At 54.5% G+C, this 27,627-nt stretch overlaps 1 protein-coding gene across 1 annotated transcript; it reads right to left on the reverse strand.

Annotated features, from left to right (window-relative positions):
- Positions 1-9,442: 9,442 nt before the first annotated feature.
- LOC120916183 (chymotrypsin-like elastase family member 3B) lies at positions 9,443-26,684 on the reverse strand. Its single transcript, XM_040327015.1, has 8 exons — positions 26,579-26,684; positions 25,891-25,976; positions 25,002-25,099; positions 14,629-14,763; positions 14,305-14,441; positions 12,477-12,619; positions 10,590-10,739; positions 9,443-9,565 (listed from the first exon to the last, which is right to left on the reverse strand). Exons 1-8 carry the CDS (start codon positions 26,616-26,618, stop codon positions 9,548-9,550), a joined length of 807 nt encoding a protein of 268 aa, XP_040182949.1. The 5' UTR covers positions 26,619-26,684; the 3' UTR covers positions 9,443-9,547.
- Positions 26,685-27,627: the final 943 nt, after the last annotated feature.

The following is a 27,627-nucleotide window of genomic DNA, read 5'->3' on the forward strand; positions in this document are numbered from 1 at the left end:
ACTGTACTGCTGGAGGTAAGTACTCACTAGGGTGATGTATTGTGATCATGGCCTGCTGGAGGTAAGTACACAGTGGTATATAGGGTGTCCTATGCGATCATTGGAGGTAAGTACATGATAGTATATACAGTATCCTCAGTCCAATGGCTTCAGTACTTCATGTCATGATTTAGAACAAAGTACTGATCAAGAGACAGCCAGGCAAACAGCATTTTCTCAGAAGGGGGGGGGGGACACTGGTTGTCTCCATACATCTCCTGGCATCATCCCAACCAGAATGGACCCCACAGGGAGAAGACTCCACTCCGGTCTACAACCTCCATTCCAGGACATTTTATGGATGGATAATATAACCAGGAATGACTGCAGACCCCCCAAATCTTCACCCCATCCCTCCAGTACAACACCCCACCACCCCAAACACTTCACCCCTACCGAGGGCAAGACTTCCTTTCCAACACTTCACCCCTACCAAGGGCAAGGCTTCCTCCCCAACACTTCACCCCTACCAAGGGCAAGACTTCCTCCCCAATGCTTCACCCCTACCAAGGGCAAGACTTCCTCCCCAACACTTCACCCCTACCAAGGGCAAGGCTTCCTCCCCAACGCTTCACCCCTACCAAGGGCAAGACTTCCTCCCCAACACTTCACCCCTACCAAGGGCAAGACTTCCTCCCCAACACTTCACCCCTACCAAGGGCAAGACTTCCTCCCCAACACTTCACCCCTACCAAGGGCAAGACTTCCTCCCAACACTTCACCCCTACCAAGGGCAAGACTTCCTCCCCAACGCTTCACCCCTACCAAGGGCAAGACTTCCTCCCCAACACTTCACCCCTACCAAGGGCAAGACTTCCTCCCCAACACTTCACCCCTACCAAGGGCAAGACTTCCTCCCCAACACTTCACCCCTACCAAGGGCAAGACTTCCCCCCCAACACTTTACCTCTATCAAGGGCAAGACTTCCTCCCCAACACTTTACCTCTATCAAGGGCAAGACTTCCTCCCCAACACTTCACCCCTACCAAGGGCAAGACTTCCTCCCCAACGCTTCACCACCACCAAGGGCAAGACTTCCTCCCCAACGCTTCACCCCTACCAAGGGCAAGACTTCCTCCCCAACACTTCACCCCTACCAAGGGCAAGACTTCCTCCCCAACGCTTCACCCCTACCAAGGGCAAGACTTCCTCCCCAACACTTCACCCCTACCAAGGGCAAGACTTCCTCCCCAACACTTCACCCCTACCAAGGGCAAGACTTCCTCCCCAACACTTCACCCCTACCAAGGGCAAGACTTCCTCCCCAACGCTTCACCCCTACCAAGGGCAAGACTTCCTCCCCAACGCTTCACCCCTACCAAGGGCAAGACTTCCTCCCCAACGCTTCACCCCTACCAAGGGCAAGACTTCCTCCCCAACACTTCACCCCTACCAAGGGCAAGACTTCCTCCCCAACACTTCACCCCTACCAAGGGCAAGACTTCCTCCCCAACGCTTCACCCCTACCAAGGGCAAGACTTCCTCCCCAACACTTCACCCCTACCAAGGGCAAGACTTCCTCCCCAACACTTCACCCCTACCAAGGGCAAGATTTCCTCCCCCACGCTTCACCCCTACCAAGGGCAAGACTTCCTCCCCAACGCTTCACCCCTACCAAGGGCAAGACTTCCTCCCCAACACTTCACCCCTACCAAGGGCAAGACTTCCCCCCCCAACACTTTACCTCTATCAAGGGCAAGACTTCCTCCCCAACGCTTCACCCCTACCAAGGGCAAGACTTCCCCCCCAACACTTTACCTCTATCAAGGGCAATGTTTCCTCACCAATGCTTCAGACCTACCAAGGGCAAGACCCCCCCACCCCTACCAAGGGCAAGACTTCCTCCCCAACGCTTCACCTCTACCAAGGTGGGACGAGAGGCACGGGAAGAGCAACAGGAGGGGGGGGGGTTGTACCCTCCCACTTTTGTTGGAAATATTTATTTTTTCTTATTTATTTTACTTTTTATTTGTACACAGTTGTCACTTTTATTCCTATTACAAGCAATGTAAACATCCCTTGTAATAGAAAAAAGCATGACAGGTCCTCTTATATATGAGATCTGGGGGAGGGGTCAAAAAGACGTCACATTTCATATTTACACTAAAATGCAATACAAAATAAATATTAAATGTCATTAAAAAAAAAACAATAATAATAAAAAAAGGATTTTTGTACTCACCGTAAAATCCATTTCTCTGAGTTCATAGACGGACACAGCATCCTTTGACCTTAGGGTTATGTTCCTCCTACCAGGAGATTTTAGGCAGAATTCTTACAGCACCCAAGGTGTTAAAACTTTCCTTCATGCTGCTCCTCCCAGGGGGCGTGGCTCCCCCAGGCATAACCCACACCCTGCTTCAGCAGCTTCAGTTCGTAAAAACAAGCAGTACAAACCAAGGAGGGGTGGGTGCTGTGTCCGTCTATGAACTCAGAGAAATGGATTTTACGATGAGTACAAAAATCCTTTTTTCTCTTTCGTTCATGGACGGACACAGCATCCTTTGACCTTAGGGACGTCCCCAAGCAGTGTCAAAAAAACGAGGGGTGGGAAAAATAACACAGCAAACAACAGGTTACACCCCAAACAAAACCGGAGTTACTCAACGGAGGAACTCCAACCTTAAACTGCCGCCTGTAACACCCTGCGGCCGAATGAGGCATCAGAAGATGCACTCACATCCACCTTATAAAACTTTGAAAAAGCGTGGACCGACGACCAGGTCGCAGCCTTACACACCAGTAACACAGAGGCTTGGTGTCGGAAAGCCCAAGAGGCCCCGATCGCCCTGGTCGAATGCGCCGTGACCCGAAAGGGGGGCGCCCGCCCTTCAGGGCGTAGGCCTGAAGCACAACCTGTCGGATCCACCTGGAAATGGTGGCCGACGAGACTGCCAGGCCCTTACTGGGACCGGACACAGACACGAACAGCGAGTCCGACTTCCGGAACGGAGCTGTCGCCGACAAGTAAACTCGAAGGGCCCGAACCACATCCAGAGAATGTAAAACGGCTTCCTTCGGGTTCTTCGGCTGAGGACATAATGATGGAACAACAATGTCCTCGTTAATGTGAAAGGCCGAAACGACCTTCGGAAGAAAAGAAGGTCGCGGGTGCAGCACCGCCTTATCCTGATGGATGACCAAGTAGGGGGCCTTGCAAGACAAGGCCGCCAGCTCAGACACTCGTCTGATAGAGGTAATAGCTACCAGAAAGACCACCTTCTGCGACAAAGTCAGCAAGGGGATCTCCCGAATGTCCTCAAAGGGGGCACGCTGAAGCGCCGAGAGGACCAAGTTCAAGTCCCAAGAAGGTAGCGGAGGGCGCACCGGGGGGGCCACATGCCGGACCCCCTGCACAAACGTGCGAACCAAAGAGTGTGCTGCCACGGGACGCTGAAAATAAACAGCCAGAGCAGAAATCTGACTCTTGATCGTGCTCAAGGCAAGAGCCTGGTCCACTCCCCGCTGTAGAAACAGCAGGATCCGGGACACCACGTAAGTACGGGGGTGCCACTTCATCTCCTCACACATAGAGATGTATGCTTTCCATGTACGATGATACATTTTTCGAGAAGTGGACTTCCGTGCACGTATCATGGTAGAGATTACCGGGCCCGACAGGCCCCGGTCCTTCAGTACCTGGTTCTCAACAGCCACGCCGTTAAAGCCAGTGACCGTAAAGCAGGATGTAAGATCGGGCCCTGAGACAGGAGATCTTCCCTCAGAGGCAGGCGCCAGGGGGCGTCTGCCACCAGACGTACCAGGTCCGCGTACCAAGAGCGACGCGGCCAATCTGGGGCGATCAGGATCGTTGGAATCCCTTCGGCTTCCACCCTGCGCAGCAGGCGGGGTAGGAGCCTTAGAGGAGGGAAGGCATAAATCAGGTGATATTGACCCCAGGGAGCCACTAACGCGTCTGACGCGTCTGCCCACGGGTCCCTTGACCTGGCCACAAACCGTGGTACCTTCCGATTGAGACGGGACGCCAGAAGGTCCACGTCTGGAGTGCCCCATTTTTGACACAGGATCTGAAAAACCTCCGGGTGGAGAGACCACTCCCCTTGATCCAGAGTCGTGCGACTTAGGAAGTCGGCTTGCCAATTCAGAACTCCCGGAATGTATACCGCTGACAGGGCCGGAACGGACCTTTCGGCCCACCGAAGTATGTGAGCGACCTCCGTCGCCGCGGCCGAGCTCCTTGTGCCGCCCCGATGATTGACGTACGCCACGGCCGTGGCGTTGTCGGACTGGATCCTGACAGGACGGCCCTGCAGCTCCAGGGACCACCTGACAAGGCACAGCTTGATCGCTCGGAGCTCCAGGATATTGATCGGCAGGCGGGACTCCTCCTGAGTCCAACGCCCCTGGGCTGACTGGGTGCCCCAGACGCCCCCCCAGCCGAAGAGGCTGGCATCCGTCGTGACCACTGTCCAGCGGCACGGAAGAAAAGACTTCCCGGACCGAAGAACCGGAGACGTCAGCCACCATGCCAGGGAAGACTTGGCCAGATGGCTCAACCGAATCTGGCGATCCAGAGAAGATGGGACCCTGTCCCATCGTGACAGAATCTCATTCTGTAGTACCCTGGTGTGGAATTGGGCATACGGAACCGCCTCGAAGGAGGCCACCATCAGACCCAGAACCCGCATGCAGAAGCGGAGAGACGACCACTTCTGGGTCGACAACTGTCTCACTGCAGATTGCAGGGTCCGCAGTTTTTCCGATGGGAGGAACACTTTTGCCTCCCCCGAATCCAAAACCAGCCCCAGGTGTTCCAGCCTCTGGGACGGAACCAACACTGATTTTTTGAGATTCAGCAGCCAGCCGAACTCCTGCAGAGTCCGACACGTGATGGACACGTCCTCCTCTAACTCTGAGCTTGAAGAAGCTCTCAGGAGAAGGTCGTCCAGGTATCCCACGATAGCGATCCCTCGCTGCCTTAGCAAGGCCAGGATCGGGGCGAGCACCTTGGTGAACACCCGTGGTGCCGACGCCAGCCCGAACGGGAGGGCCACGAATTGATAGTGGTCCTCCCCGATCGCAAAACGCAGATACCTTTGGTGGCTTGTGCAAACGGGGACATGCAGGTATGCGTCCATGATGTCCAAGGACGCCATGAAGTCCCCCTGATGGAGGGCCGCTATGATAGAACGGACCGACTCCATTCTGAATCGCTGCATCCTGACGGTTAGGCAGAAACAAACTGAAGCTGCTGAAGCAGGGTGTGGGTTATGCCTGGGGGAGCCACGCCCCCTGGGAGGAGCGGCATGAAGGAAAGTTTTAACACCTTGGGTGCTGTAAGAATTCTGCCTAAAATCTACTGGTAGGAGGAACATAACCCTAAGGTCAAAGGATGCTGTGTCCGTCTATGAACGAAAGAGAAATGTCCCTTTAAGAGGTATGGGTGGAAGTGAAGTTTTGACGTCGCTTCCGCTTCCCTGCAATAGTATGGAGATGGGCGGGGCCATCTTCCCCTCACTCACAGCGGAGGGCACTGGAGAGTGGCGGGAGGGGGGAGGGGATGCCGGGGTTATGGTAGTCTGCTGCTGCTATAACAACGATATCCCTCTTCAAAGTGCAATGACGGCGGGCGGTCCGAAAGTGGTCAACCCCCCCGCTAGCGGCCGAAAAAGGGTTAAAAGCGCGCGTGTTGTGCTTTGCAGGCGCTTCGGCAGCCCTGTTCATTCATTCCAATGGCAGCACTCGGGATTTCACACTGGGGGGGGGGGGCGTGAGAGGCGCTTTACAGGCACAATTTTTAGTGCAAAAACGCCAGAAAAGCGTCCAGGTGTGAAAGGGGCAACAATGTTTCTGCCAAAATTAGGAGGCAAAATCTGAGCCGCTCAGACCGGGAGGGGTGGTTACAGGTAAGGAGGGGTTAACTGGGGGGTGATTAGGAATATTCCCCCCCCCCCCCCAGGTTTGCTGCACTGCCAGGTTTAGTTCTCAGGACCTTCAAGAGAACCTGTCACTTCCATTGATCGGGAGGCCTCCCCCCGATTACACAGAGGTAATGACCCCCCCCCCCCCGACTTCCTGAGCTCCTTGAACCAGTCAAACAAGTTCATTAGCAATGAATAGGAGAAGCCTAGCTTCTAAAACCAATACAATGAACCTTGTGGACGGCCTTTCCATAGACACACCCCTAAACCTTGTGGACGGCCTTCCCACAGACACACCCCTAAACCTTGTGGACGGCCTTCCCACAGACACACCCCTAAACCTTGTGGACGGCCTTCCCATAGACACACCCCCAAACATTGTGGACGGCCTTCCCAGACACACCCCTAAACCTTGTGGACGGCCTTTCCATAGACACACCCCTAAACATTGTGGACGGCCTTTCCATAGACACACCCCTAAACCTTGTGGACTGCCTTCCCACAGACACACCCCTAAACCTTGTGGACGGCCTTCCCATAGACACACCCCCAAACATTGTGGACGGCCTTTCCATAGACACACCCCTAAACCTTGTGGACGGCCTTTCCATAGACACACCCCTAAACCTTGTGGACAGCCTTTCCATAGACACTCCCCTAAACATTGTGGACGGCCTTTCCATAGACACACCCCTAAACCTTGTGGACTGCCTTCCCACAGACACACCCCTAAACCTTGTGGACGGCCTTCATACACCTCCCAGGTCTTGTGTGAGGCCCAAAGCTGAGCTTACACAGAGGTAATGACCCCCCCCCCCCCCCCGACTCTGTACACCTCCCGAGTCTTGTGCGAGACCCAAAGCTGAGCTTACACAGAGGTAATGACCCCCCCCTGTACACCTCCCGGGTCTTGTGCGAGGCCCAAAGCTGAGCTTACATAGAGGTAATGCCCCCCCCCCCCGACTCTGTACACCTCCCGGGTCTTGTGTGAGGCCCAAAGCTGAGCTTACATAGAGGTAATGACCCCCCCCCCCGACTCTGTACACCTCCCGGGTCTTGTGTGAGGCCCAAAGCTGAGCTTACACAGAGGTAATGACCCCCCTCCCGACTCTGTACACCTCCCGAGTCTTGTGTGAGGCCCAAAGCTGAGCTTACACAGAGGTAATGACCCCCCCCCCCCCGACTCTGTACACCTCCCGGGTCTTGTGTGAGGCCCAAAGCTGAGCTTACAGAGGTAATGACCCCCTCCCGACTCTGTACACCTCCCGAGTCTTGTGTGAGGCCCAAAGCTGAGCTTACACAGAGGTAATGACCCCCCCCCTGTACACCTCCCGGGTCTTGTGTGAGGCCCAAAGCTGAGCTTACACAGAGGTAATGACCCCCCCCACTAGACAAGCCTGAGCAGTGCATCCTGGGAGGAAGGAGAAGTCACATGCTCCTCATACCTGGAAGTATTGGGTTTATTGAAGAAGAACAAAATGGGGGAGGTATTGGTAGGTGGGGGGGTCCAATGACAGATTATAGTGATAGTCTGCAGGGCAGAACATTCCTTCTATATGCAGTATGAACCCCCCCTCCTCAAACTGGAGCCGGAGTTCCCTTTTAACCTCTTGAGGACCGGCCTGTTACACCCCCTTCCTGTCCAGGACATTTCCCCAATTTTCAGCACTGTGATACTTTGACTGACAGTTACTCTGCCACCATCTCCCCAAAATGATTGTATTTCTTTCTTTAGACAGATTTCTTTCGCCGATATTTAACCACTTAACAACCGCTGGCCGTAATTAACGGCATGGGCTTTGTGGGGAGATATCGGCATTTTCAGCCGGCGATTCCCAACACCACAAGAACCATCATAGCGAATGTGCCACCACCTGATCGTTCTTACGGGCGGCGAAAGGGGACACCCCCCCTCCGGTGCTTCTCACCTGTGCGATCGGCGAGTCTGAGAACGGATCCGCCGGGCCCGGATGTTGATCATAGAGATTTCCGGTGGACCAGATGGTCGCCAGAGTCTCTATGATCGATGTTATGACGTCACACCCGGCCTCTGCAGTAAAAAAAAAAAACGCAGCCGCCTTGGCTGGGAAGCCGCGATCGTTATTTTATTTTTTAAAGGCTTCCCAGCCCAGAGGTGAGATGTGAGGTCTTAGTGACCCCTCCCCCCATATCTCACTGAAAAGAGGACCTGTCATGTCAGATTCCTATTACAAGGGATGTTTACATTTCTTGTAATAGGAATAAAAGTGTCAGATTTTTATTTATTTTTTTAAAAGTGTCAAAATAAATACATTTAAGTAAATTGGACAAATAAAAACTTTTTTTTTAGGTAGCTCACACGCAGAAGCGAACGCATACGTAAGTCCCGCCCACATATGTAAACGGTGTTCAAACCACACATGTGAGGTATCGCCGCGATCGTTAGAGTGAGAGCAATAATTCTAGCACTAGACCTCCTCTGTAACTCAAAACATGCAACCTGTAAGACATTTTTAAAGTGTTGCCTATGGAGATTTTTAAGTAATGAAGTTTGGCGCCATTCCACGAGCGGGCGTAATTTTGAAGTGGGACATGTTTGGTATCTAATTACTCGGCGTAACTTCATCTTTTATATTATGCAAAAAAAAAATTGGGATAACTTTACAGGTTTTTTTGTTTAAAAGCAGAAAACTTTTTTTTTTCTTTCTAAGCAGAAAACTTTTTTTTTTCTAAAACGCGTTTGAAGAATTGCTGCGCAAATACCGTGCGAGATAAAAAGTTGCAATGACCGCCATTGTATTCTCTAAGGTCTTTGCTAAAAAAAAACATGTATAGTGTTTGGGGGTTCTGTGGAATTTTCTAGAAAATAAAATGATGATTTTTACACGAAGGAGCGAAGTGTCAGAATTGGCGCGGGTGCGAAGTGGTGTAATCGCCACGGAGATTGTTTTTATAGCGGAAGGAAAACCGTTTCCTTCGTTTTTATTATAAAACAAAGATGGGGGGGACGGTATGAACCCCCCGGAAACGGCCCCTTTGTCAGAGGCGCCCCCCACCCCCCCTGAGATGAACGGATTTCTTGAGAAATTTCGCAGTATTGATTGGGGGGAGGGGGGGTGACACAATAGAGCCAGATACATGGAATGTGCGGGTCAGACACAGAGGGGGTGAAGGGGATAATGTGCAGAATAAGGCAGGGGAGGGGTTAATACGGAGGTCAGACCGCGGGCCCCCGGATCTACAGTGGTAGGCGGGGCCAAGAAAATGTCAGCACAACGTTTCATCCTTGGGTACCGCTAACAGAACCCCGGTCCTAATTTCTGTCTCAGTCCCCATTCATTCCCTAAAAGGGGGGAGATAAAGTGTACAGTTCACCAACACATCACCATCTAGTGGCCAAACCGAGAATTGTACTAACACCCCCTTACTCAGGGGCAGACCTTCATCCGGATAGGATAGGAACCGGATCATAGAATTCAGAGATTGTGAAAATCCAAATCTGACAGAAGAAGAAACACAAAGAAACATTCAGGATTGAAGATTATTTTATTTCCCACATTGAAGGGGGGCAGACATGGTGGTGGGGGAGGGGCTGAGGGGGGGGGTAAAGTCTTCTTTTTAGGATCCAGCAGATTCCAGGAGACGATCAATGGTTGATGATAACCTAAGAAATGATATTCAGATAGAAGAAGAAGAAGATCGGGGTGATATTTGTAGAGAGCCGCAACTTCTCCAATGTAATAAAGTATCAGAATGTATCCTGTGCAGAACTCCTGGAACTTCATATTCCCTGTATATTATATATATATATCTCTCTCTATCTGTATCCTGTGTGTATATATATATATATTTCTCTATCTGTATCCTGTGTGTATATATATATATATATTTCTCTATCTGTATCCCGGCCATATGAGTGATCGTCAGCCCTCCTGTAACTTCATATTTATATATACATATACACACACTATATTACCAAAAGTTTTGGGACACCACCCTTTACACACACATGATCTTTAATGACCCCCCAGTCTTAGTCCGGAGGGCTAAGTATTCAGTTGGCTAAACCCTTTGCAGCTATAACAGCTTCACCTCTTCTGGGAAGGCCGTCCACAAGGTTTAGGGGTGTGTCTATGGGAAGGCCGTCCACAAGGTTTAGGGGTGTGTCTATGGGAAGGCCGTCTACAAGGTTTAGGGGTGTGTCTATGGGAAGGCCGTCCACAAGGTTTAGGGGTGTGTCTATGGAAAGGTCTGTCCACAAGGTTTAGGGGTGTGTCTGTTTGACCATTCTTCCAGAAGAGCGTTTGTGAGATCAGGCGCTGGTGTTGGACGAGAAGGCCTGGATCACAGTCTCCACTCTAATTCATCCCAAAGGTGTTCTACCTCTGTGCTTGCCAAGGGTTTCTCCACCAACTACTAAGTCATGTTTTGCTGGGGGATCAAATACTTATTTTCCTCCATGTATAACATTTGTATCATGTGACCTCTCTGTAGTTTTGGTTGATATTCTGTCTCTATCATATAAAATACACCTATGAGAGGAATGATAGACCCTTCATCTCTATGTAACAATCTGCAGGGGAGACGATCGTCACCCCCCCCCCTGTATATATATATTGTCTCGGAGGGATGACACAGATGAGGAAAGTGGGAAGGTGACAGAAGAAGTTCTCGGTATAAATACTGACCTCGTCTATCCAGCTGGTGAAGAGAGACACGCGGGTGAATACGGTGGGTTTCTTTAGAGTGCCGCACCTGGATGAGCCGAAGCTGACGATGCCATCGATGTACCACCTACCATCCTCCGCCTGGCAGTTCAGGGGTCCTCCGGAATCGCTCTACAAAGACAAAGCTCAGTATTAGAGATCAGCATCGTATACACAGAACACTCCTCATACACTATACAGGGGAACCTCGGATTACGAGGATAATCGGTTCCAGGAGAATGCTCGTAATCCAAAGCACTCGTATATCAAAGCGAGTTTCCCCATAGAAGTCAATAAAAACGAAAATAATTTGTTCCGCATTGACTTTAATGGCATGCAATAACGCATGTGGCCAGAGGTGGAGGGGGCGCCGGAGAGCCTCGGAAACACCCAGGAACGGAGTATTTATGAGCATTTCTGAACGGCCCCCGCACCTCAGGCCAAATGCGGTACTGCACACCCCATTAGCTTGAACTCTGCTTGTTTTGCGAGACAAACGAGTCAGAATAAAAAATAAATAAAGTTGCTAGTCTTTCAAAATGCTCGTTAACCACGTTACTCATAAAGCGAGGTTCCACTGTATAGGCAAAATTCTGAAGACCCCTGACCCCCCCCCCCCCATGTAAGTTTGTCGGAGATCCCATACCACAACCATGGCCATTAATATGGAGCTGCGAATGTTTCCCCCCAATGGGCATTAATATGGAGTCCCCCCCCCCCCTTCTCCCTTGGCTATTAATATGGAGCGTCCATATGAGAAAGATTTCTACAAGATTTTGGAGGGTGTCTGTGGGAATTTGTGAGGTCAGGTGCCGATGTTGGATGAGAAGACTCGACTCATACATATTGGGCACCAAAAAAAAAAAAAAAAAAACCTGGCCTGCAGTCAATGTTCCAATTCATCCCAAAGGTGATCAGTAGGGTTGAGGTCAGGGCTCTGTGCAGGACACTCAAGTTCCTCCACCCATCACACCTCTATGAAGTTGTTGGCCATCCATTATGGAGTGTGCCCCCCAAAAGGCCAATAATATGGAGTTGCCCTCCTCAGTGGCAAATACATCCTCCGCTCCTCTGGGAAGACCAGGCTTGCATATCAGACCTCACGTTGGGCACCAAAAATAAAAACCTCGCCGGGAGTCAACATTCCAATTGTTGACCCCTTCCATCTGGCTGCATCCACCCCATCCTCCACCTGGCTGCATCCACCCTTTCCTCCCCTCCACATGGCTGTATCCCACCCCGTCCTCCCCTCCACCTGGCTGCATCCCACTCCGTCCTCCTCTCCACCTGGCTGCATCCACCCTTTCCTCCCCTCCACCTGGCTGCATCCCACCCCATCCTCCCCTCCACATGGCTGCATCCCACCCCATCCTCCCCTCCACCTGGCTGCATCCACCCTTTCCTCCCCTCCACATGGCTGCATCCCACCCTGTCCTCCCCTCCACATGGCTGCATCCCACTCCGTCCTCCTCTCCACCTGGCTGCATCCCACTCCGTCCTCCCCTCCACCTGGCTGCATCCACCCTTTCCTCCCCTATGCATGGCTGCATCCAGCCTACACATGGCCTGCAATTTTTTGGCAGTGCCCCTCCCGAGATTAGACTCTTGATCTGCCCCTGGTACACAGGTGGGGGGGGGGGCACAGTCATGTTGGAACAGAAAAGGGTCTTCACCAAAATGTTACCACAAGGCTGGAAGAGCCCAACTGTCTACAATGTCTTTGTATGATGGAGGATAACCGGGAACCTTCACTGGAGACCCCTGAACTCCATCGTTGGGGGGTCAGATACTTTTGGCCATATAGTGTGTAGAAAAGAAAAGGGTCTGTTGGGTGGGGAACAGACAACGACTTTCAGACATGAAACTCACACTGCAGGCTTCCTGGCCGTATCCTCCGGCACAGAGGAGAGATGGAAGAATGAGATTCCCCCACCAGTCCGGCGCGGTGCATTGCTCATGGTCCACCACCGGGAGGACGGCTTGCTGGAGGACGATGGCCTGAGGACCACCAGCTGTATACAAAGGAGGAGAAACAATTATTATGGATGGAGGACGATGGCCTGAGGACCACCAGCTGTATACAAAGGAGGAGAAACAATTATTATGGATGGAGGACGATGGCCTGAGGACCACCAGCTGTATACAAAGGAGGAGAAACAATTATTATGGATGGAGGACGATGGCCTGAGGACCACCAGCTGTATACAAAGGAGGAGAAACAATCATTATGGATGGAAACCTTCATTATGAGATATTAGAACTACAATCCTCCGTCCCTCACAATCCGCGCGATGTCCGACTTCACTTTATACACGTTTAGGAAACTCTAAACCAGGGGTCTCAAACTGGAGGTCCATCCAGCTGTTGTAAAACTACAAGTCCCATGAGGCATTGCGAGGCCGACAGTTACAAGCATGACTCCCACAGGCAGAGGGATGATGAGACTTGTAGTTTCACAACAGCTGGAGGGCCGCCAGTCTGAGACCCCTGTTCTCAATTATCTAAACTCTAAAACCATCAATTAGGAGAACGTTCTACAGATTTGTGCCTTTTAATGCCGAGCCAAGTGTCTCTGCCGACTTTCCTTCTGCAGTTCTTCCAGTGCACCCCTCAGCATCCTCCGTCATCTGTGCACCCCATGACTCCAGTGCACCCCTCAGCATCCTCCGTCATCTGTGCACCCCATGACTCCAGTGCACCCCTCAGCATCCGAGCATCACCTGTGCACCCCATGACTCCAGTGCACCCCTCAGCATCCGAGCATCACCTGTGCACCCCATGACTCCAGTGCACCCCTCAGCATCCGAGCATCACCTGTGCACCCCATGGCTCCAGTGCACCCCTCAGCATCCGAGCATCACCTGTGCACCCCATGGCTCCAGTGCACCCCTCAGCATCCAAGCATCACCTGTCATCTGTGCACCCCATGACTCCAGTGCACCCCTCAGCATCTGAGTATCCCCTGTCACCTGTGCACCCAATGACTCCAGTGCACCCCTCAGCATCCTCCGTCATCTGTGCACCCCATGACTCCAGTGCACCCCTCAGCATCCTCCGTCATCTGTGCACCCCATGACTCCAGTGCACCCCTCAGCATCCGAGTATCCCCTGTCACCTGTGCACCCCATGGCTCCAGTGCACCCCTCAGCATCCAAGTATCCTATGTCGCCTGTGCACCCCATGACTCCAATGCACCCCTCAGCATCTGAGTATCCCCTGTCACCTGTGCACCCCTCAGCATCTGAGTATCCCCTGTCACCTGTGCACCCCTCAGCATGACTCCAGTGCACCCCTCAGCATCCTCTGTCACCTGTGCACCCCAATGCCAACCTGTAGCTTCCGGTGACATCTGTGTTTGTGGTCGGTAAAGCCGGTGTCCTGGTCTGTTGGAGAGCGGGGTGTACTGGATGGGGGTGTTAGGGGAAGGTTTCCCCCCAGCCTGTAGGTAGTGAGTGGTGGTCGGTGTGGATATCAGTGGGGGGCGTTATCAGCTGTGTCTGGATTGGGGAATTTAGATTCTTGTGAGAACGTTCCATTCTGGGAATGACAGACTCTGATTCCTTGTGCCGCCTCCCTCACCCCTATATATGGGAAACACCCAGGGTCTAATAATGACCCCCATGTGACGCTATACGGATTGGGCCTTGGGGGGGTGGGGATAGAGATCCAGCGGTCACACAAATCCAGAGACACTTACCATAGAGGAGCCCCCACCCGGTGAGAAAGCACTGCTGGTTATTGTAGAGAGTGCGGCCCGCAGGGGGGAGGCAGCCAAGCTGGACCTTGTCATTCAGTTTAGCGTCTCCGGATAACTTCAGTAGAGCGATGTCATATCTGGAGGGAGAAGAGAAGAGAGGTGTCACCATAAATGTCGCGCCATCACACCATTCATGTACCTGTGCCAACGCACCGCAACTCACCCCAAACATGGGACCCCCCCCGGCCTAAAAATCTCCTCCACACAAAACATCTGCAGCATCCTCTGGGCGCCCGTGTGTCGGGATCTACAGAAAAAACTCACCCGCATTCTGGGCAGAATTTGTTCCAGTTGGGGTGTAGAAATATCTTGTCATTATCGATAGGGAAGTATTGCTCCGCCCCCTCCTCCACGCTACGATCGTGTTCTCCCAGAACCACCCGGGACGTACGCGGGGCACTGCAATACAAAACGCGTCAGTGGGAGAGGAGAGGAGAGAGGGACAGGAGGGGGGAGAAGAGAGGGACAGGGGAGGGGAGAAGAGAGGGACAGGGGAGGGGGAGAAGAGAGGGACAGGGGAGGGGAGAAGAGAGGGACAGGAGAGGGGAGAAGAGAGATACAGGAGAGGGGAGAAGAGAAGGACAGGGGAGGGGAGAAGAGGAGAGGGGAGAAGAGAAGGACAGGAGAGGGGAGAAGAGAGGGACAGGAGAGGGGAGAAGAGAGGGACAGGAGAGGGGAGAAGAGAGGGACAGGAGAGGGGAGAAGAGAGGGACAGGAGAGGGGAGAAGAGAAGGACAGGAGAGGGAAGAAGAGAGGGACAGGAGAGGGGAGAAGAGAAGGACAGGAGAGGGGAGAAGAGGAGAGGGGAGAAGAGAAGGACAGGAGAGGGGAGAAGAGAGGGACAGGAGAGGGGAGAAGAGAGGGACAGGAGAGGGGAGAAGAGAAGGACAGGAGAGGGAGAAGAGAGGGACAGGAGAGGGGAGAAGAGAGGACAGGAGAGGGGAGAAGAGAGGGACAGGAGAGGGGAGAAGAGAGGGACAGGAGAGGGGAGAAGAGAGGGACAGGAGAGGGGAGAAGAGGAGAGGGGAGAAGAGAGGGACAGGAGAGGGGAGAAGAGAGGGACAGGAGAGGGGAGAAGAGAGGGACAGGAGAGGGGAGAAGAGAGGGACAGGAGAGGGGAGAAGAGAGGGACAGGAGAGGGGAGAAGAGAAGGACAGGAGAGGGGAGAAGAGAAGGACAGGAGAGGGGAGAAGAGAAGGACAGGAGAGGGGAGAAGAGAAGGACAGGAGAGGGGAGAAGAGAGGACAGGAGAGGGGAGAAGAGAGGGACAGGAGAGGGGAGAAGAGAGGGACAGGAGAGGGGAGAAGAGAAGGACAGGAGAGGGGAGAAGAGAAGGACAGGAGAGGGGAGAAGAGAAGGACAGGAGAGGGGAGAAGAGAGGGACAGGAGAGGGGAGAAAGAGAGGGACAGGAGAGGGGAGAAAGAGAGGGACAGGAGAGGGGAGAAAGAGAGGGACAGGAGAGGGGAGAAAGAGAGGGACAGGAGAGGGGAGAAAGAGAGGGACAGGAGAGGGGAGAAGAGAGGGACAGGAGAGGGGAGAAGAGAGGGACAGGAGAGGGGAGAAGAGAGGGACAGGAGAGGGGAGAAGAGAGGGACAGGGGGGAGAAGAGAGGGGGAGGGGAGAAGAGAGGGACAGGAGAGGGGAGAAAGAGAGGGACAGGAGGGGGAGAAGAGAGGGACAGGAGGGGGGAGAAGAGAGGGACAGGAGAGGGGAGAAGAGAGGGACAGGAGAGGGGAGAAGAGAGGGACAGGAGAGGGGAGAAGAGAGGGACAGGAGAGGGGAGAAGAGAGGGACAGGAGAGGGGAGAAAGAGAGGGACAGGAGAGGGGAGAAAGAGAGGGACAGGAGAGGGAGAAAGAGAGGGACAGGAGAGGGGAGAAAGAGAGGGACAGGAGAGGGGAGAAAGAGAGGGACAGGAGAGGGGAGAAAGAGAGGGACAGGAGAGGGGAGAAAGAGAGGGACAGGAGAGGGGAGAAGAGAGGGACATGAGAGGGGAGAAGAGAGGGACAGGAGAGGGGAGAAGAGAGGGACAGGAGAGGGGAGAAGAGAGGGACAGGAGGGGGGAGAAAGAGAGGGACAGGAGAGGGGAGAAAGAGAGGGACAGGAGAGGGGGAGAAGAGAGGGACAGGAGAGGGGGGAGAAGAGAGGGACAGGAGAGGGGGAGAAGAGAGGGACAGGAGAGGGGAGAAGAGAGGGACAGGAGAGGGGAGAAGAGAGGGACAGGAGAGGGGAGAAGAGAGGGACAGGAGAGGGAGGAAGAGAGGGACAGGAGGGGGAGGAAGAGAGGGACAGGAGGGGGAGGAAGAGAGGGACAGGAGGGGGGAGAAGAGAGGGACAGGAGGGGGGGAGAAGAGAGGGACAGGAGGGGGGAGAAAGAGAGGGACAGGAGAGGGGAGAAGAGAGGGACAGGAGAGGGGAGAAGAGAGGGACAGGAGAGGGGAGAAGAGAGGGACAGGAGAGGGGAGAAGAGAGGGACAGGAGAGGGGAGAAGAGAGGGACAGAGAGGGAGGAAGAGAGGGATAGGAGAGGGGAGAAAGAGAGGGATAGGAGAGGGGAGAAGAGAGGGACAGGAGAGGGGAGAAGAGAGGGACAGGAGAGGGGAGAGGAGAGGGGAGAAGAGAGGGACAGGAGAGGGGAGAAGAGAGGGGGAGAAGAGAGGGACAGGAGAGGGGAGAAGAGAGGGACAGGAGACGGGAAAGGAGAGGGGAGAAGAGAGGGACAGGAGAGGGGAGAAGAGAGGGACAGGAGAGGGGAGAAGAGAGGGACAGGAGACGGGAAAGGAGAGGGGAGAAGAGAGGGACAGGAGATGGGAGAAGAGAGGGATAGGAGAGGGGAGAAGAGAGGGACAGGAGAGGGAAGAAGAGAGGGACAGGAGAGGGAAGAAGAGAGGGACAGGAGAGGGGAGAAGAGAGGGACAGGAGACGGGAAAGGAGAGGGAAGAAGAGAGGGACAGGAGAGGGGAGAAGAGAGGGACAGGAGAGGGGAGAAGAGAGGGACAGGAGAGGGAAGAAGAGAGGGACAGGAGAGGGAAGAAGAGAGGGACAGGAGAGGGGAGAAGAGAGGGATAGGAGAGGGGAGAAGAGAGGGACAGGAGAGGGGAGAAGAGAGGGACAGGAGAGGGGAGAAGAGAGGGGGAGAAGAGAGGGACAGGAGAGGGGAGAAGAGAGGGACAGGAGAGGGGAGAAGAGAGGGGGAGAAGAGAGGGACAGGAGAGGGGAGAAGAGAGGGACAGGAGACGGGAAAGGAGAGGGGAGAAGAGAGGGGGAGAAGAGAGGGACATGAGAGGGGAGAAGAGTTGGACATGAGAGGGGAGAAGAGAGGGACAGGAGAGGGGAGAAGAGAGGGACAGGAGAGGGAAGAAGAGAGGGACAGGAGAGGGGAGAAGAGAGGGACAGGAGAGGGGAGAAGAGAGGGACAGGAGAGGGAAGAAGAGAGGGACAGGAGAGGGAAGAAGAGAGGGACAGGAGAGGGAAGAAGAGAGGGACAGGAGAGGGGAGAAGAGAGGGACAGGAGAGGGGAGAAGAGAGGGACAGGAGAGGGAAGAAGAGAGGGACAGGAGAGGGGGAGAAGAGAGGGACATGAGAGGGGAGAAGAGAGGGACAGGAGAGGGGAGAAGAGAGGGACAGGAGAGGGGAGAAGAGAGGGACAGGAGAGGGAAGAAGAGAGGGACAGGAGAGGGGAGAAGAGAGGGACAGGAGAGGGGAGAAGAGAGGGACAGGAGAGGGAAGAAGAGAGGGACAGGAGAGGGAAGAAGAGAGGGACAGGAGAGGGGAGAAGAGAGGGACAGGAGAGGGGAGAAGAGAGGGACAGGAGAGGGAAGAAGAGAGGGACAGGAGAGGGGAGAAGAGAGGGACAGGAGAGGGGAGAAGAGAGGGACAGGAGAGGGGAGAAGAGAGGGACAGGGGAGAAGAGAGGGACAGGGGAGGGAAGAAGAGAGGGACAGGAGAGGGGAGAAGAGAGGGACAGGAGAGGGGAGAAGAGAGGGACAGGAGAGGGGAGAAGAGAGGGACAGGAGAGGGGAGAAGAGAGGGACAGGGGAGAAGAGAGGGACAGGAGAGGGAAGAAGAGAGGGACAGGGGAGGGGAGAAGAGAGGGACAGGAAAGGGGAGAAGAGAGGGACAGGAAAGGGGAGAAGAGAGGGACAGGAAAGGGGAGAAGAGAGGGGAGAAGAGAGGGACAGGGGAGGGGAGAAGAGAGGGACAGGAGAGGGGAGAAGAGAGGGACAGGAGAGGGGAGAAAGAGAGGGACAGGAGAGGGGAGAAAGAGAGGGACAGGAGAGGGGAGAAAGAGAGGGACAGGAGAGGGGAGAAAGAGAGGGACAGGAGAGGGAGGAAGAGAGGGACAGGAGAGGGGAGAAAGAGAGGGACAGGAGAGGGGAGAAAGAGAGGGACAGGAGAGGGGAGAAAGAGAGGGACAGGAGAGGGGAGAAAGAGAGGGACAGGAGAGGGGAGAAAGAGAGGGACAGGAGAGGGGAGAAAGAGAGGGACAGGAGAGGGGAGAAAGAGAGGGACAGGGGAGGGGAGAAAGAGAGGGACAGGAGAGGGGAGAAAGAGAGGGACAGGAGAGGGGAAAGGAGAGGGGAGAAGAGAGGGACAGGAGAGGGGAGAAGAGAGGGGAAAGGAGAGGGGAGAAGAGAGGGACAGGAGAGGGGAGAAGAGAGGGACAGGAGAGGGGAGAAGAGAGGGACAGGAGACGGGAAAGGAGAGGGGAGAAGAGAGGGACAGGAGAGGGGAGAAGAGAGGGACAGGAGATGGGAGAAGAGAGGGACAGGAGAGGGGAGAAGAGAGGGACAGGAGAGGGGAGAAGAGAGGGACAGGAGAGGGGAGAAGAGAGGGACAGGAGAGGGAGGAAGAGAGGGACAGGAGAGGGGAGAAAGAGAGGGACAGGAGAGGGGAGAAAGAGAGGGACAGGAGAGGGGAGAAAGAGAGGGACAGGAGAGGGGAGAAAGAGAGGGACAGGAGAGGGGAGAAAGAGAGGGACAGGAGAGGGGAGAAAGAGAGGGACAGGAGAGGGAAGAAGAGAGGGACAGGAGAGGGGGAGAAAGAGAGGGACAGGAGAGGGGAGAAAGAGAGGGACAGGAGAGGGGAGAAAGAGAGGGACAGGAGAGGGGAGAAGAGAGGGACAGGAGAGGGGAAAGGAGAGGGGAGAAGAGAGGGACAGGAGAGGGGAGAAGAGAGGGGAAAGGAGAGGGGAGAAGAGAGGGACAGGAGAGGGGAGAAGAGAGGGACAGGAGAGGGGAGAAGAGAGGGACAGGAGACGGGAAAGGAGAGGGGAGAAGAGAGGGACAGGAGAGGGGAGAAGAGAGGGACAGGAGATGGGAGAAGAGAGGGACAGGAGAGGGGAGAAGAGAGGGACAGGAGAGGGGAGAAGAGAGGGACAGGAGAGGGGAGAAGAGAGGGACAGGAGAGGGGAGAAGAGAGGGACAGGAGAGGGGAGAAGAGAGGGATAGGAGAGGGGAGAAGAGAGGGACAGGAGAGGGGAGAAGAGAGGGACAGGAGAGGGGAGAAGAGAGGGACAGGAGAGGGGAGAAGAGAGGGGGAGAAGAGAGGGACAGGAGAGGGGAGAAGAGAGGGACAGGAGAGGGGAGAAGAGAGGGACAGGAGAGGGGAGAAGAGAGGGACAGGGGAGAAGAGAGGGACAGGGGAGGGAAGAAGAGAGGGACAGGAGAGGGGAGAAGAGAGGGACAGGAGAGGGGAGAAGAGAGGGACAGGAGAGGGGAGAAGAGAGGGACAGGAGAGGGGAGAAGAGAGGGACAGGGGAGAAGAGAGGGACAGGAGAGGGAAGAAGAGAGGGACAGGGGAGGGGAGAAGAGAGGGACAGGGGAGGGGAGAAGAGAGGGACAGGAAAGGGGAGAAGAGAGGGACAGGAAAGGGGAGAAGAGAGGGGAGAAGAGAGGGACAGGGGAGGGGAGAAGAGAGGGACAGGAGAGGGGAGAAGAGAGGGACAGGAGAGGGGAGAAGAGAGGGACAGGAGAGGGGAGAAAGAGAGGGACAGGAGAGGGGAGAAAGAGAGGGACAGGAGAGGGGAGAAAGAGAGGGACAGGAGAGGGGAGAAAGAGAGGGACAGGAGAGGGGAGAAAGAGAGGGACAGGAGAGGGGAGAAAGAGAGGGACAGGAGAGGGGAGAAAGAGAGGGACAGGAGAGGGGAGAAAGAGAGGGACAGGAGAGGGGAGAAAGAGAGGGACAGGAGAGGGGAGAAAGAGAGGGACAGGAGAGGGGAGAAAGAGAGGGACAGGAGAGGGGAGAAAGAGAGGGACAGGAGAGGGGAGAAAGAGAGGGACAGGAGAGGGGAGAAAGAGAGGGACAGGAGAGGGGAGAAAGAGAGGGACAGGAGAGGGGAGAAAGAGAGGGACAGGAGAGGGGAGAAAGAGAGGGACAGGAGAGGGGAGAAAGAGAGGGACAGGAGAGGGGAGAAAGAGAGGGACAGGAGAGGGGAGAAAGAGAGGGACAGGAGAGGGGAGAAAGAGAGGGACAGGAGAGGGGAGAAAGAGAGGGACAGGAGAGGGGAGAAGAGAGGGACAGGAGAGGGGAAAGGAGAGGGGAGAAGAGAGGGACAGGAGAGGGGAGAAGAGAGGGGAAAGGAGAGGGGAGAAGAGAGGGACAGGAGAGGGGAGAAGAGAGGGACAGGAGAGGGGAGAAGAGAGGGACAGGAGACGGGAAAGGAGAGGGGAGAAGAGAGGGACAGGAGAGGGGAGAAGAGAGGGACAGGAGATGGGAGAAGAGAGGGACAGGAGAGGGGAGAAGAGAGGGACAGGAGAGGGGAGAAGAGAGGGACAGGAGAGGGAAGAAGAGAGGGACAGGAGAGGGAGGAAGAGAGGGACAGGAGAGGGGAGAAAGAGAGGGACAGGAGAGGGGAGAAAGAGAGGGACAGGAGAGGGGAGAAAGAGAGGGACAGGAGAGGGGAGAAAGAGAGGGACAGGAGAGGGGAGAAAGAGAGGGACAGGAGAGGGGAGAAAGAGAGGGACAGGAGAGGGGAGAAAGAGAGGGACAGGAGAGGGGAGAAAGAGAGGGACAGGAGAGGGGAGAAAGAGAGGGACAGGAGAGGGGAGAAAGAGAGGGACAGGAGAGGGGAGAAAGAGAGGGACAGGAGAGGGGAGAAAGAGAGGGACAGGAGAGGGGAGAAAGAGAGGGACAGGAGAGGGGAAAGGAGAGGGGAGAAGAGAGGGACAGGAGAGGGGAGAAGAGAGGGGAAAGGAGAGGGGAGAAGAGAGGGACAGGAGAGGGGAGAAGAGAGGGACAGGAGAGGGGAGAAGAGAGGGACAGGAGACGGGAAAGGAGAGGGGAGAAGAGAGGGACAGGAGAGGGGAGAAGAGAGGGACAGGAGAGGGGAGAAGAGAGGGACAGGAGAGGGGAGAAGAGAGGGACAGGAGAGGGGAGAAGAGAGGGACAGGAGAGGGGAGAAGAGAGGGACAGGAGAGGGGAGAAGAGAGGGACAGGAGAGGGGAGAAGAGAGGGATAGGAGAGGGGAGAAGAGAGGGACAGGAGAGGGGAGAAGAGAGGGACAGGAGAGGGGAGAAGAGAGGGACAGGAGAGGGGAGAAGAGAGGGGGGAGAAGAGAGGGACAGGAGAGGGGAGAAGAGAGGGACAGGAGAGGGGAGAAGAGAGGGACAGGAGAGGGGAGAAGAGAGGGACAGGGGAGAAGAGAGGGACAGGGGAGGGAAGAAGAGAGGGACAGGAGAGGGGAGAAGAGAGGGACAGGAGAGGGGAGAAGAGAGGGACAGGAGAGGGGAGAAGAGAGGGACAGGAGAGGGGAGAAGAGAGGGACAGGGGAGAAGAGAGGGACAGGAGAGGGAAGAAGAGAGGGACAGGGGAGGGGAGAAGAGAGGGACAGGGGAGGGGAGAAGAGAGGGACAGGAAAGGGGAGAAGAGAGGGACAGGAAAGGGGAGAAGAGAGGGACAGGAAAGGGGAGAAGAGAGGGGAGAAGAGAGGGACAGGGGAGGGGAGAAGAGAGGGACAGGAGAGGGGAGAAGAGAGGGACAGGAGAGGGGAGAAGAGAGGGACAGGAGAGGGGAGAAAGAGAGGGACAGGAGAGGGGAGAAAGAGAGGGACAGGAGAGGGGAGAAAGAGAGGGACAGGAGAGGGAGGAAAGAGAGGGACAGGAGAGGGGAGAAAGAGAGGGACAGGAGAGGGGGAGAAAGAGAGGGACAGGAGAGGGGAGAAAGAGAGGGACAGGAGAGGGGAGAAAGAGAGGGACAGGAGAGGGGAGAAAGAGAGGGACAGGAGAGGGGAGAAAGAGAGGGACAGGAGAGGGGAGAAAGAGAGGGACAGGAGAGGGGAGAAAGAGAGGGACAGGAGAGGGGAGAAAGAGAGGGACAGGAGAGGGGAGAAAGAGAGGGACAGGAGAGGGGAGAAAGAGAGGGACAGGAGAGGGGAGAAAGAGAGGGACAGGAGAGGGGAGAAAGAGAGGGACAGGAGAGGGGGAGAAAGAGAGGGACAGGAGAGGGGAGAAAGAGAGGGACAGGAGAGGGGAGAAGAGAGGGACAGGAGAGGGGAGAAGAGATGGACAGGAGAGGGGAGAAAGAGAGGGACAGGAGAGGGGGAGAAGAGAGGGACAGGAGAGGGGAGAAGAGAGGGACAGGAGAGGGGAGAAGAGAGGGACAGGAGAGGGGAGAAGAGAGGGACAGGAGAGGGGAGAAGAGAGGGATAGGAGAGGGAGGAAGAGAGGGATAGGAGAGGGAGGAAGAGAGGGACAGGAGGGGGAGGAAGAGAGGGACAGGAGGGGGAGGAAGAGAGGGACAGGAGGGGGGAGAAGAGAGGGACAGGAGGGGGGAGAAGAGAGGGACAGGAGGGGGGAGAAAGAGAGGGACAGGAGAGGGGAGAAGAGAGGGACAGGAGAGGGGAGAAGAGAGGGACAGGAGAGGGGAGAAAGAGAGGGACAGGAGAGGGGAGAAAGAGAGGGACAGGAGAGGGGAGAAGAGAGGGACAGGAGAGGGGAGAAGAGATGGACAGGAGAGGGGAGAAAGAGAGGGACAGGAGAGGGGGAGAAGAGAGGGACAGGAGAGGGGGAGAAGAGAGGGACAGGAGAGGGGAGAAGAGAGGGACAGGAGAGGGGAGAAGAGAGGGACAGGAGAGGGGAGAAGAGAGGGACAGGAGAGGGGAAAGGAGAGGGGAGAAGAGAGGGACAGGAGAGGGGAGAAGAGAGGGGAAAGGAGAGGGGAGAAGAGAGGGACAGGAGAGGGGAGAAGAGAGGGACAGGAGAGGGGAGAAGAGAGGGACAGGAGACGGGAAAGGAGAGGGGAGAAGAGAGGGACAGGAGAGGGGAGAAGAGAGGGACAGGAGATGGGAGAAGAGAGGGACAGGAGAGGGGAGAAGAGAGGGACAGGAGAGGGGAGAAGAGAGGGACAGGAGAGGGGAGAAGAGAGGGACAGGAGAGGGGAGAAGAGAGGGACAGGAGAGGGGAGAAAGAGAGGGATAGGAGAGGGGAGAAGAGAGGGACAGGAGAGGGGAGAAGAGAGGGACAGGAGAGGGGAGAAGAGAGGGACAGGAGAGGGGAGAAGAGAGGGACAGGAGAGGGGAGAAGAGAGGGGGAGAAGAGAGGGACAGGAGAGGGGAGAAGAGAGGGACAGGAGACGGGAAAGGAGAGGGGAGAAGAGAGGGGGAGAAGAGAGGGACATGAGAGGGGGAGAAGAGAGGGACATGAGAGGGGAGAAGAGAGGGACAGGAGAGGGGAGAAGAGAGGGACAGGAGAGGGGAGAAGAGAGGGACAGGAGAGGGGAGAAGAGAGGGACAGGAGAGGGAAGAAGAGAGGGACAGGAGAGGGGAGAAGAGAGGGACAGGAGAGGGGAGAAGAGAGGGACAGGAGAGGGAAGAAGAGAGGGACAGGAGAGGGAAGAAGAGAGGGACAGGAGAGGGGAGAAGAGAGGGATAGGAGAGGGGAGAAGAGAGGGACAGGAGAGGGAAGAAGAGAGGGACAGGAGAGGGGAGAAGAGAGGGACAGGAGAGGGGAGAAGAGAGGGACAGGAGAGGGGAGAAGAGAGGGACAGGAGAGGGGAGAAGAGAGGGACAGGAGAGGGGAGAAGAGAGGGACAGGAGAGGGGAGAAGAGAGGGACAGGGGAGGGAAGAAGAGAGGGACAGGGGAGGGAAGAAGAGAGGGACAGGAGAGGGGAGAAGAGAGGGACAGGAGAGGGGAGAAGAGAGGGACAGGAGAGGGGAGAAGAGAGGGACAGGGGAGAAGAGAGGGACAGGAGAGGGAAGAAGAGAGGGACAGGGGAGGGGAGAAGAGAGGGACAGGGGAGGGGAGAAGAGAGGGACAGGGGAGGGGAGAAGAGAGGGACAGGAAAGGGGAGAAGAGAGGGACAGGAAAGGGGAGAAGAGAGGGGAGAAGAGAGGGACAGGAAAGGGGAGAAGAGAGGGACAGGAGAGGGGAGAAGAGAAGGGGAGAAGAGAGGGACAGGAAAGGGGAGAAGAGAGGGGAGAAGAGAGGGACAGGAAAGGGGAGAAGAGAGGGACAGGAGAGGGGAGAAGAGAGGGATAGGAGAGGGGAGAAGAGAGGGACAGGAGAGGGGAGAAGAGAGGGACAGGGGAGGGAAGAAGAGAGGGATCGAGTCAATGGGGAAGGAGAAAGAGGAGGGGAAGGGAAACAACATTTATGACACATAACAGTCCATAGAGAGGCAGGAAGTTCCCGGGAACTCACTCCACACAGTGGGCGGCGGTCAGGACCCAGCGCGTTGTGATGAGGCTCCCCCCACAATTGTGTTGGAATTTTCCAGAAATTTCCACCTGTAGAGACACCTGATGAAGAAGAGAAGATTTTATGAGAGACGTCCACAGGAGATCATCACCCAATCCACCCTTCTGGAGGATCAGCCAATCAGAGTGGACGGTAGGAGGGTCAGCTATGGAGGACGGGGAGAAGATCAAGGCTTGGGAGATTTTTTTTATAACCCAACCCTGCTTTATACTTCTCCACAACTTTATCCCCGACCTGTCTGGTGTGTTCCTCGGCCTTCGTGATGCCGTTTGTCCACTAAGGTTGTTTAACAAACCTCTGAGGGCTTCACAGAACAGCTGTATTTATACTGAGATTACATGACACACAGGTGGACTCTATTTACTAATTAGGTGACTTCTGAAGGCGATTGGTTCCTCTAGATTTTAGTTATCAGAGTAAAGGGGGCGCCATACAAATGCCCCTCCCCCCCCCCCCACACTTTTCACAGATTTATTTGTATCATTTTCCTTCCACTTCACAATTATGTGACACTTTGTGTCTCTCACATAAAATCCCAATAAAATACATTTACGTTTTTGGGTGTAACAAGACAGAATGTGGAGAATTTCAAGGGGTATGAATACTTTTTGCAGGCACTGTATATAGAGGGGTATGAATACTTTTTCCAGGCACTGTAACCAATCCGCCCACCTCATACAATCGTTCTCCGGTCACACATTGACAGACTGGGGGGAATAATGGAGAACGTTTAGTATAAAGCAGAATAAGAGAGATCGGTACGGCTGGACTGAGATCGGATGATTTCTAGGGGCGTGGCCGCCATTTCCCAGGGGCCCCGAGGGACACTTACCTGCCAGGGCCAGCTGTGCGGCGCGGCGTTCGCCCCATTCACGATACGGGAGTTGGCCGGGTAGGTGGGCAGCCCACAGCCGAGTGCTGGAAGAGAAGAGATTGTGTGATCTCTATGGAGGACAGACACAGAATAAACCACACCACCTTCCCAACAGATCCCAGAACCTTCCAGGACAGGGATTGGCCGAATTCTGGAAAAGCACAACAATGGCAGCCAATCAGGCGAGGCTCCTGGAATGTGACTTGCAGAGATACCAAAAAGGATGCCGATAATGTACGGCGTTGTGCAGGGCGGCCATCACAAATGTTTGGGCCCCTTACACAGCTTTAGGCGGGGGCCCCCTGGAGCAGAGAGCCAGGGGGGGGGGGGCTGGGGACCATTGGGCCCCTTACACAGCTTTAGGCGGGGGCCCCCTGGAGCAGAGAACCGGGGGAGGATGGGCCCCTGGGGACCATTGGGCCCCTTACAGGTGTAATGCAATAAATAAAAATTAAAAACAGGAGGGGGGCCGGCCGGGCCCCTTAAAGGTGTAATGCCTGTACCCCCCCGGCGTTGTGGTGCACCCGGGGGTATAGTGACTGACACAATGTAGGGATTAGATTGTCAGCTCCATGGGTCAGTCTGGAATACATTGGTGATAAACACGATCAATAATCATATTGGTAATAAACGATCGATCACTCACCCCCAGCAGCCAGAAGAAGTGACACCACCAGTCGCAGCATGTTGGAAGAGACGGCATGGAGGAGGCGGGGGCATTATATAGGCGGCAGGACGCGATGACATCACGGGAAGCGCCCATCTGGTGTGCGATCCTCGCCGTCCTTATCACCTCACACCGCGTCTATATATAAAACTTTCTTTTTGTAGCTCTGATGTCACAGAGAAATGTGTTACAATTCCCATCATCACATTATTAGAGAGTTTTACTTTTATTGGGCGATACTCACCCGGAAAACTCCCACCGCGCCGGAAAATGCGTGCGATGAACGCCCACCGCGGGGAAATACTCTCCGCCCTCCGGGGAACGTTACACCGACGCCCACAAATCCCATCTATAGGGAAATTATCATCGTGGATCCCTTTATTTCAAGGTTTTTAGTGCGATTTATGTGTGTGTGTGTATTATATATATAATGCACACACACTATAGACATACACACACACACACAGTAGACATACACACACACAGTAGACATACACACACGCACACTGTAGATATGATATAATGTATATATATATATATATATATATATATATATACACACACACACACACAGTAGACATACATACACACACACTGTAGACATACACAGTAGACATACATACATATACACACACACACACACACACACACACACAGTAGACATACATACATACATACATACATACATACATACATACATACACACACACACACACTGTAGACATACACACTGTATATATTATATATACACACAGTAGACATACATACATACACACACACTGTAGACATACATACATACATACACACACACACACTGTAGACATACATACACACACACACTGTAGACATACATACACACAGTAGACATACATACACACACACACTGTAGACATACATACACACACACACTGTAGACATACATACACACACACTGTAGACATACATACACACACACTGTAGACATACATACACACACTGTAGACATACATACACACACACACTGTAGACATACATACACACTGTAGACA

The sequence above is a fragment of the Rana temporaria genome, chromosome 10, assembly GCF_905171775.1.
Source record: "Rana temporaria chromosome 10, aRanTem1.1, whole genome shotgun sequence".
NCBI lineage: Eukaryota > Metazoa > Chordata > Amphibia > Anura > Ranidae > Rana > Rana temporaria.